The sequence below is a fragment of the Dermacentor albipictus genome, chromosome 1, assembly GCF_038994185.2.
Source record: "Dermacentor albipictus isolate Rhodes 1998 colony chromosome 1, USDA_Dalb.pri_finalv2, whole genome shotgun sequence".
Taxonomy (NCBI): Eukaryota; Metazoa; Arthropoda; class Arachnida; order Ixodida; family Ixodidae; genus Dermacentor; species Dermacentor albipictus.
The window spans coordinates 130,369,016-130,380,842 of record NC_091821.1 but is presented as its reverse complement, the minus strand read 5'-3'; the positions used below and the strand labels follow the sequence as shown (position 1 = coordinate 130,380,842).

Here is an 11,827-nt window from a genome sequence, read left to right as displayed (position 1 = left end):
TGGGTCGGCTTAAAATGGCCCCTCAAAAACTTCTGTTGGCTTTTAGCTTTTCCTTCTTGGCGCTTATGCAGCATTGTTGTTCCAATTGTAAACTACTACTGCGACAAGCCCAGTTGTGCTCAGTCTGCGATCTGCGAGATTGCCACATTGTCAACTTCAGAAGCCATAACTGTTACAGGCACTGGCACTGTTCACGCCATTGGTGCACACACGTTCATGCCTGCACTATGTTACTCTTGCAAACATAGCCCCTCTAAGCCTCAGTGTCTAGCAGTCCCTGCAGGAGTTTGGCTGAACCAAACAATACCTGCATAATGGTTCATGTTAGATTAATTTGTTTTGTCCACAGCGCTTGCGGCAAACAGTACTTTCGTTCTGACTCTGCACGTGCTGGCTGCATGCCTCCAGAACTGCAAGGTTGCCATCCATGAATAGCAGCCGTCGTTTCTCTGGCACCGTTTGCGCAAACAACAGCTTCATATTGACTCTGTATGCGCGTCAGTCACAAGCCTTCATGGCTGCGTAGATATCAACCGCGGTTTCATCTGCAGCGGCTGCGGTAAGCAGTAGTTTCGTTTTGACTCAGTGCGTGCGCCGGCCGTTGCCTTCAAAACTGCGCAGTTGCCAACCATGATTGCATTAACAGCGGCTTTGGTTTCATTCTGAGCACTTGCAGCAAACAGTATACATATTCGTTTTGACTCGATGCAAAGCTGTGCAGGATGAAGAGCACCGGCTACATCACGGTGATGGAACCCTTGCAGACAAAGAGCTGGCATATTTACTCATGCGCAGATGATAACCTCTAGCTCGGACAGCATCTATATTTTCGTGAACCATTTACAATCATATTGTTGGAAGTTCAATGCTCGTCCTTGTAGTCCTGTCTCCGTCCATGTCTTTCTTTGTAGCGCCGCCGCTTTTTCAAATATGTACCAACATGTCCAATTTGTCACATCAATACCATATGTGTGACATCCTACATGTGACATAACTCAGTGCTTCGCATGTGTTCAGTGAACCCACAAAGGCCAGTATGAGCTTAGAAAGAGAAATTTCTTATGGTTGCTCTCTAACTTGTGGCTACCGTCCAAAGCTTATAAAATGCAATGCAGTATTAAATAACACCCTGACCATTACCATCTTCACATAGTAGAATTCTTCATTCCTGTTCAGTACTAAGGCACTAATTTATTTTATTTTACTTTTTATTAATATTTTTTTTATTCGTGGACTCATGGATGACTATGAACTTCTGGAATAACTAAGCAGCGCATTTTGGCTCTATAGCTTTGGGTACAGAGGCACATAAGGTTGTTTTCCACACTATACAACAATCAGAAGCATGCTTATCTTTTTTGACACTGCTTCCCCAAGTCGTTAGTGAATGCCCCACCAAAAATGAAACTTTTCAGTGTCTGGTTGTGTGAACAGTGAAGTCTACTCAACACTGTCTATCAGAGTCACTACTTCCGATGTAGTAGTTAACAGGAGTGATCGCACTTCACTCCTGCACATAGAGGCCAGATGCAAAAACTGCCAAGAGCATAAACCCTTGCTGCTCCTTTGACATCTTCACTTACCTATACTTCGAAGCATGTTTGCAATTTGCTAACAATGGAGTTAACCTTTTGCACTACTGGTGGTATACTGGTCCTGCAACGCTCTGAAAAATGTCAGCCTGTTTTTCCATTAGCGGCGAGAACTCGGAGTGGCGCCCTCTCGCGAGTGATGTCCCGGCCAGAACGCCGCTCGCTTTGGCTTGCTCGGCTGCCGCGCGCGCTCATTTTCTTGGTGCGTGCTTGGGGTGTGAGTGATTCGAGCCGTACTTGACTCTTTCGCTGTCACGGACGTACCCATACATCTTCGCGCTTCCCCCACACAGTGTCACTCACCTACCGGTACATTCTCTATTGTACGTTAAAAATTTCACGCCTGAACACAAAGCTGGCGCTCCTGGACTGGCCACGCCATCTGTTGACTCTTTTTATAAGTTCGTATTTCCGCCTCGACCTGTGTTAGTACATGTATTGAAGAGTACGGTGCGACTGCCACTCGCCCCTCTCTCTTTGCTGAGTGGCGCGGTGGCTCTGGGTTCGCTGTATCATGCGTCGCGCGTGTGGTTATGGGTTCAAGGGTTGTTCTGCCATCTCTGCTGGTTTGAAGGTTCTTATTTTTCTTCTGTTGGTGTGCCTGCTACGGTGCGTAAAGTTCAGGGGCACGCGCCGTTGCCTCTCCGAAAAGAGCGACTTGATTGCTGCTTTCGCTCTCTCGCCGCACCCTCGCTTCCGACTTGCAGCAGTAAAGCCCTTCAAACTTTGTTTTAGCCTTTTTCCATCTCCCTCTGTCTTCTTGATCACACAACATCCCATTTCTCTCTGTTGGGTGGGCGGCTGTGCATCCTCTCTGCGCATGGTTACTTTCGGATGGCTGAGCGCACAGGAGCTTCGTCTGCTCATTGGAGCGGTGGCTCAATTCCGATTCAGAATACGAGCCGAGCTCGGATTCGGACTTGGACAGAGTCTCATGCGAGGAAGAGGTGAGTTCCACATCGTCAGATTCGGATGCTGAACGGATGTTATGGTCAGGCTGATGATGATGATGTTTACTAACAACAGCTGCAGAACACTGAAATGTGCATATTGCATTGACTATGTTATTTGTATACCAATCATAATAAAAAATAAATTGCTATGTTCATTTCCTGTTATGCATGTTCCCTGAAACAAAGCCGACACTGGGGGTGCGTCACGACCAGAAAGGTCTGACAGCGAAAGGGTTAATGAAAGATGTGCCAGCTTCTTTCTGCTGCCAAGCCTGAATCGCAGTTCCTTCTCCAAAAGCGCGTTAGTCGAGAAAATGTGTGGCTTGGATATCGCAAGCTATGTAGCGTTGAAGGGGTGTACTGATTTCGCAAATCATGTATGAGCCCTGTTGGTCCATGAATTTTGCGTAAAAATAATGTCGAAGTTGTGTATGATGCTTCGCTAAACATTTAACATTACCTTAGGGCTTAGCTATGAGAGCTATTGCATTTTACACAAAGGAAGGTCATTGGTGTCAACATGTTATCCGTGTTAGAAAAACGCTGCCCAGGGAAGCTGTCATCATGATTCTTATTACTCTGACGAGTATAGTTAGATAAGGCCACTTATTAATGCGTAAAAGAAAGAGTTAGGTGTGCATTTCATATGAAAAAGATTACTCCCACTTTCACCGCTCTCTGAAACAGGCCCTCATAAAACGAATTGCTCAAGGCTGCTAACATGACGGCGAATCATATGTAGAGTATTTTCATATATAATTAATTCACAAGTACCATTACAGCAATCACTCGAAAGAAAAGTTTCGTGGTTAAAAACGAGAGCCAATCAAATGCAAGCGATGAAATATTTCGTGGTGGCACTCAGTAGCTTTTATCAGCAATATGGCACACCCCTCACGCCACGGTAGCAACAGACTGTCGTTATGGCGAGGCAGGCATTGTTTGCGAAACCCTGCAGTTCACGACAACTTCGAACTGAAACCATGAAGCAGTCTTTTACAGCGTCAATTGCAATGCCTAAAATATACTCGAGGTACTATAGCGTAGCTTAGGGTGCCTAGAAAAGGAAAATTTAAGCACTTTCTGCCTCACCATGTCTCGATCCAGCACTGTTTAATTATACAAATGGAGAACTATTCGCTTCGTCAGTACATAAAAGAGAACCTCACAAACCTTCATAATGGATTTACCACAAGCGTTACATATTTCACTTGATTTTTGACCCTCCACTGGAGAATACTGATATCTTCAACATGTCCCATACTACTAATGAATGGCGCTTCGGCTTCTTTCTGGCTGCATTCATACGGTCCAAAAGGCATATTTCACTAAAAAATTTGGGCCGAATGGCCTGTATTAGTTCGCCAAACAGATTCGTCATGTCTATTCCTCAAGCAACAAACACTAGTAAATTGCTCAAGTCAGTTGAACGTGTAGCACAAAAAAGGGAATATATATTGGTACATTCCTTTTCGTATTCTGAAAACACCTGTAAGTCTCCGTTAGCTTTACTTCAAATTATCGCGATTTAAAATAAACACGCGATTAACCGCCTAATTTTGATAAGCAGTTAGAAAAGCAAGTGGTGCTGGCGGAATATTAACTGCAGTGTTAAGTCGTCGTGTTACTGCCGTGCGTTTCTGTGAAGAAATGCGAAAATTCAATATATACCATAAACTACTCGTCATGAAAACCTGTTTTAGCAGATTAAAATAAATGAAGAATTAAACTATGGGGTTCTACGTGCCAAGACCTCTTTCTTATCATGTGCCGTAGTGAGGGACTCAGGAAATTTGGACCACCTGGGGTTCTTTAACGTGCACCTAAATCTAAGTACACAGGTGTTTTCGCATTTCACCTCCATCGAAATCCGGCCGCCGTGGCTGGGATTCGATCCCGCGTCCTCGTGCTTAGCAGCCTAACACCATAGCCATTAAGCAACTGATTGAAACCCAGGTAACAATTGTAGAAGTCGTATATAGCTAGCATTTATGACATAGTTGTTGCACCGCGGCAGATATGGTATAATAACTGGATTCTTATATGCTATGTTTTCGCGGTTGTCGATTTGTGCATGAAAAGCCCGCAATGGGCTGGTCTGCGCTCCTTCAGCTGGCACTGTAGCGTTGCAATTGAGAGCTGCACTGTCGTCTAAGAAATAAGCTCTTCGAATAAATTTTTGCGAATGAAGACGTTGCAAAAATATATTTGAGACGACTGCCATAAATATACAAGCAGAGGGAACGAGAGCGTACAAACGAAAACACCGCAGAAAGCTTCCGTACAGCAGCAGACGACAGGCACGAGTCCGTGTCCTCACGTCACGCGAGCAGCACTTGCAGCGCCCCTGTAGTTCATTCTCGGGGCTAATAGCCAGAGAGCAGCTGTACATGGCCTTAGTGAGCTTCTCAGCGTGTGTTCACCGCAAATTCCATACAAGTGTCTAATGTGTGCACATCTTACAAATGTGGAGAAATAAAAACCTTTCATGGATATGAGCTCTAAGGTGCACTGTCTCTGCTTAGCTGTCGGTGCAATGTAAAAGTGTGCTCATAAGTAAACATCCAGATACCACCAAAAACAGTATTTGACCTTGTTTTTTTTTTAAATGTAATTTCTAAAGACTACTAATGGAACAGAAAAAGGGAGAGGGAGAAAAAAAACTTTTCTTTGATATTGGTAAAGCATTATATATGCACATAAGTGCCATTACAATTCAACACAGATGTATACTCCCTACATTTCATTGCAGAAAAAACAACTTTAATATTTGTTCTCTATACTTTAAGATAAATTGTGGTTCAATACTAATGGGTTATGGTCCTTAATAAGGCCTCCCTCAGAGTGGCACTTGAAACTTGAATTGTAGACCACAGAAAAAATGTGCACCTCTGTTAATCATGCAAGCATACTTCCAAGTACTTTTACTAAGTGTATAGAAAGGCAAATTACTACTACATTTTCAGAGCCCAACTTGACTGGTAACTTGTGCTGCCTTCCATCCAGTATGTCAACACAAAATATGGAGCATCTGCCCTTCAGATGTTTGGTGCAGAATTGGAAAATACTAAAGTGGTGTACTGTTTGACCCAAACAGTGTGGCAGCAAATCAAGCAAACAAAATGCACTGTTTGCTTTGGCTTCATTAACCAGCATTTTATGCATCTAAAATTATGGCACCCAAGAAAACTTCAGAAATTAACTAAGGTCCAGAATAATCGAGTGAGCAGAAGACATTAAGAGTTGTGCAGATGCATTTCAAAGAACATTCCGTGACACTACCTTTCCATGAACTGCTTGATGGTGCTTGCGTAAACATTTGGAGTCCGAGAATGTGCGCTGACACAGTTCACAGGTCTGCTGGCTGTACCAACGTTTATGTGGTGTGTTCTTGCGGTCCAAATGCACAACATGATGGTTACGTAGCTGTGAGAGCTGCTTGAAACCCTTTCCGCACTGGGCACATGTGAAGTCACGCTCCTCACTATGAATTCGTGCGTGGTTCTCAAGTTTGAAAGCACTGAATGTCCGGTACTCGCACTGAGCACACCTGCAAATTGAGAAGAATCCATTTTAGCCACACTTCACCATGCTATTATACAATACTTTACATTCTCATGTAAGGGCAACACATTTCTTTCCTTTTAAATTTGGGTCTGAATACTTTCAGTGCAGCTGATGCACGAGTAAAAAAGTAAATGTGCATAAAGCAGCCGGACCTAGCTGATATATTCTGATTTAAGACAGTTTCCTGGCTTATACATTCAGGGTGGAGAACACCAAAAATATGCCACTGAATCGTGCAATTTAGACAACACATGTTTCTGAATAATCTGTTAACGAGAGTATGGTGTACTCGAATAGGGTACTGTGTCGTCCGGAGGCGAAAACGTGGCTCTTTTTTCGATGACGGCCGGGAGTGTGGGAGAACACCAGTCTACTGCAGCGCCACCTGTCACTGCAGCTAGGAGTCATTGCTGGCAAGAGGGAAAATAATGGTGCAACACAGGACCTCCGGGATTGGCAGTTATTGTGGTCGCGGAGGTCATGCATGTACGTTCACATGTACGTACGGAGCTCGCTGATTACTTGCTGTGGTTTTTCCTGCCGCGTTTGCACATTCTTTATGTGCTCGGGAAACACTGCATTTCTAAATATCTGTGTATGTGTATGTACGTGCGCATTTCTTTGTTTTATTCAGTGAAACATGGCAACCTCCTTTCTGGCTGACGCAACATGAAAGGAATCCCATGCAACCCACCAGGCACAGTGCAGGTGCTCCTTCCGGGCTTCTTATCATCGTATGTTTCGAAATACTAAAAACATATGCGTGCTAGCTGAACGGACCGAGTAGACTAGTTTTTCTTTCTGTCTTCTGCAACCGAAACGCTCAGCCATTGGCTGAGCAGACGATGCAGACTGCATGATCTGTAGTCGGAAACGTGCAAGCATTGATGGCGTTATTGATGTATTTTAACAGTTTGTATCATTTATTTTTTGCAAATTATAAGAATTTAAGTTGTGTTTTGAGAGCATTTTAGCTTATAAATACAGAAAGTTTTGCACAATGTGTTTAAATTTCGCGCACTAGGCACGCCGGTTGATCGCAGCGCCCTACTGGTGGCGTCATCACAGAAGCGTCCCCAGTTCTCCCATAGTTTTTCCATACAGACGGCACACTGCCCCATTCCATACACTATAACGAGAGCACACAAACAACCTTCAGATGACCTTTCTGCATTTTGTGTTCTGTCTCGAAACAAGAGGCTGCATGCAAATGTTCAATTTGTTAGTGCCAAGTGCAATTCTCAAAGTGCTGAACAGTGCTATGCACAGTCCCACTACACAAAATTTGAGGCACCTAGCAAGAATTCTAACACTGCCCAAGAATGCCTACGCATGGCTTGGCATACTCAATAATATTTTGTCCCCTTCTACCCTAAGGTAAACTTCACTTCAGAGTAAATCACTTCCAGTAAATAGTACAAGGGAAGAACTGTTCTCCTAATATAAACTCATCTGCAAGTCTTCCCATTTTAATTCTGTTTAACAGCAAAATCATAAATGTAGTCGCCTTCCTCTGTTGAGCAGCATGAAAGCACCCAACACGAAATCACACTACAGATCAGGGCTTGAGGTTAGGTATGCAATTTCAACTATAAAATGAAACCAGGCATGCATGAAGTGAAGTAACTGCAGGCAAGTCAGGAACAAGAAATGTTTTAGCCAAAGGTGACTTCTGGTTTCAACTAAAAGCCACTGCACGGCAAAACTCAGTGCATTTGGCACAAGTAACATGCACCTGTGCAAGTCCAAGTCCAGCATGTGACTTCTCCAAAGATGCATAGCAAGGCTGCGCCAATGGTCTCTCTGTTCCCCACACTCTGGACAGCGGTATGGTCGGGTGCCAGTGGGTGTATGGCACCGCCCATGATATTCAAGGCTGCTTTCAGTACGGAAACGGTAACCACAACTGCGTTCCCCGCACCTAGAATGAAAGGGGACATTGGGTCCAGCATGCAAAAGAAAATACGGTAGGTGAAAAGCAAGTACATACTACCCTTTTTATTGGATTATGCAAAGCCGCGAAAGTGCAATGCTGGTCCTTATTTTTAACAACTTTCAAACTGAGATTATGCTTAATGTGCAGTTGAACCTCATCATAACAAAGTACCACCCAATAAGAAAATGCTTTCATTATATACAATATTTATTTATAAGCATACACGCTGATTGCATCGGGAGGGTAAAGGTGGGGGGGTGGGGGGCGGAATTGAGATCGGGTCTACGAGAAACGCAAATGTGATGCCTCTAATGAACCAGCAAAGGCTCTCCTGCAGATTTTGATCCAGTCTGGTATGGGAGCGACAGTTAACTGCATACACTTGCTTTGCACCATTGCTGAATAGGAGAAAATTGAGCAAACCACGCCACTAGAATGGTTCCAGCAGCACAGCTCGGAAAAAAACAAATGTTGAGACCTCAACTTTCTTTAATGACATGAAGAGGAATGACCACTGCTATGCTTCACCCTCCTGAATCTTAATGAAGACAAAGAAATATTCCCCAAAGTCAGAACCTTTGAAACTGACGTGAACAAAAGGCAGCAACTGAGAGCCTAACACTTTCAGAGATTTTCAAGCAGGAAATTGCTAGCTTGTGCCATAAGAGGTCTATTCCAGGTTACCTGTGGTGCAAAGAGCATGTGACAAGAAGAATTTGCTTCAATGGAGACGCTCTCTTAAACAAAACATATCATTCACACTGTAAAGCAGGACACATCTTTGGAAGAGATCTGTTGTGTCCAGAGAGGCCAGCAAGTTCAAAAGGCAAGTCACTGCGAAAGCTTGACCCATCCCTATACTCCAATTTAAAATAAACTTGCACTGCAGCGAGAGCTGTAAGGTAGGCTAAGGCACCACATAGTGTACAATGCAATGTCGTTTCTGTGCTTCAGCGTCAGTTATATTACAGATATATAGGATTAGTATTGTAAAACACTACATAAATACTTGTATAGTTCCTGATGTCCTAAATAACTGCTTGTAATACATTCCTTTTTTGCAGAACAGTGACAGAGGCGTGGTGTCTACCATCAATATAGTCCCTCACGAATGTTGCCGACTGCCTCGGCTATTTATAATATCTGCGGTAAATATTTTCCAAATAATTAGTCAAATTACTCATGAAGAATGTTTCAGTTAATAACTTGTGGATAGCGTAAGTAAAAAGTCAGTTCTTGGACTTTGCTGCGACACGAAGTACTGGGTTGCTGTTGCACTGCAGCTGCCACAATGTTTTGGCTCCGTTGCTGATCGTCTAAAAAAGGAAATGTGCCGTGGTACCAGTGGCACAGCGCTCATATTGGGTGCGAGGGCTACCACTGAAAGTGCGGGCACTGCCGTTGTTTTTGTGTCGAAAGTTGGGTCATGTGACACTGCTTCGCCTTGGTAACGCTTGCACGGTTTGCAGCGCAAGCAATGTAGGAGGCATGTTATAGCATTTTTTTATCCAGGAATATTATCCGCTGTAGTTGACAATTGCCGACTATATTATTAGCACCCAAAAAGTTACTTTGGAAGCATTAGAATGCTATATTTTAGTGCTTGTATCAAGGGGCACCATACTAGAGCTCCTGTGCGCTTCGGTCGCGAGACAGTTTTATTTTGGTCAGTGTCATTGTATCTTGGTGGAAGAAAGCACTGCGCTGCTAATTATAATTGGCCTCTTTTTTGATTATGAAACAGATCTTACGCTAACTTTTCATAAAAGATTTGCATTCATGATGCGCAGGCTACAAATGTTGTCAATGGTGTTTGCTGCCGTGAAAAAAAAAAAAAGAACCAGTGGCACACATTTTTTTTTTTTATACAGCAAATCGCATAAGGAATGCTTCTAACATTGTGGTACCAGCCCTACTTAAAATTAGGCCATTTCTACTGCACAATGCAAAAATATAGCCACTGCACACACATCAAAATTTCTCAATATTTTATTTCCTTTGTTGACATTGTCCGCACTAAAAGCTGAAAAATACATTTAGTTCCGTTTTCTGCGTAAGACAGTGCTGAGAAACATAAACAGCCCACAATTACCTCTGCTGTCCGCTGCCTGTCAGCGAGCAATGAATGTGAAACCCCTCTCGAGGGCTCACAAAACTTTGCACTACATATACATGCCTGACTAAAGTTTCTTGACCATTTTCTGGCAAAGTGCATTCTGGCGAAAGGTTAAGCTAGGAACACATACATCACAAAGTTATGCAGACAGGAAACAGCATCTAATAGTACACAGGCAAAAAATAATGAACAAATGGAGTAAAACAGGTGTGCTCACGTAGTCAGAAAAATACCTGAAGCCATACTAACAACGAGGTCTTGCATTGTTTCGAGAATTCTCTTTCATGTTCACGCAAGCTAAATACTGAAACACTTTACGATGAGATACCCCTTACACTACTGGCTGCACCTAACAGTTATGAGACTCCTTTTCCAAATCCAAACGCTTCACTGTTGAGGGTCAGGTCAGTTAATTTTCTGCACATATATGCTTGCTTTAAGGGGCCCTGAAAAACTCTTTGAGCAAGGTAAATAAATCACACTAGATTCGAGAGACTGCTTCTGTGAGCAACCGAGCTGAGTATTACTCAATTCCATGCAGCGGGGAACATACAATGCCTCTCTAAAGATTTTTTTATGCTTTCCTACAGCTCATCCCCCAATCCACCGTCTTGTGTAACAAATGTAATATTTTCGGTCCCTGGATGATTACCTACCGCTGAAGGAGAGGTAGTATTGCCAGCAACAAGTGCTAGAAAGTGATCTTCACTTGCTTAGGCCTTCATGTAGTGCACACTGAGGCAATCAAATCAATGGACACTTCAAGTATTGCAAATGACTTCTGAAGGTTCCCATCAGAGCGAGGACCCGTCAAGGTAATATGCTCCTACTGTAAAATGTACTGTATGGGAGCATGCAGTGAACTTCAAATTGAAGCAAATAGCATTGATCACACATAAAATGGTAAGTTAATTGCAAGAAATGGTTGCAAATGGATATTTAATCCAAAGATTAAAGGAAGCATAAGAGACTATCTTAGCAAATCTCTACAGACTCCATAGCTACCGTAATTGTCCACAACAAAAGCTGAAAAATACCAATCAAGAAAGGGGTTAAGCAAGGAAACACAATTGCTTCAATGCTATTCACTGCAAGCTGATATGAAGTATTCAAGCTATAAGACCAGGAAAGATTAGCAGTAAAGCTCAATGGCAAATGTCTCGGCAACCTATGGTTTGCAGATGACATTGTCCTGTTCGGCAACACTAGAGACAACTTGCAACAAATGATTGAGCACCTTATCCAACGAAGTGTAAGAGAGTAGGGTAGAAGATTAATATGCAGAAGACAAAGGTACTGTTCAATAGCCTGACAAGAGAACAACAATTCATGATTGACATTGAGCCTCTAGAATCTGCGCAAGAGTATGTTTATCTAGGTCAATTACTGAGAGGGGGCCTGATCACGAGAAGCAAATTTACAGAAGAATAAAAATGAGTTGGAGAGCATATGGCAGGCATTACCATGGCATGACTGTCAGCTTACCACTATCCTTGAAAAGAATAGTGTACAATCATTACATTATATCCATACTAACACATGGGGTAGAAACTTGACTTGGAAGTTAACAAAGAAACTCAAAAAGTTAAGGATCGCACAATGATGGATGGAATAAAAAATGTTAGGCCGAACATTAATAGAAAAGAAAACAACTGTGTGGATT

At 43.0% G+C, this 11,827-nt stretch overlaps 1 protein-coding gene across 2 annotated transcripts in view; it reads right to left on the bottom strand.

Annotated features, from left to right (window-relative positions):
* The window catches only part of LOC135896838 (uncharacterized), a 159,488-nt gene that overhangs the window by 39,338 nt on the left and 108,323 nt on the right, over positions 1-11,827 (bottom strand). For both annotated transcript variants that reach the window (XM_065425317.1, XM_065425318.1), the window contains 2 exons: positions 7,848-8,033; positions 5,828-6,095 (listed from right to left, as the gene is read on the bottom strand). In XM_065425317.1, the coding sequence (XP_065281389.1) occupies positions 5,828-6,095; positions 7,848-8,033 (454 nt within the window). The remainder of the gene's footprint in view (positions 1-5,827; positions 6,096-7,847; positions 8,034-11,827) is intronic.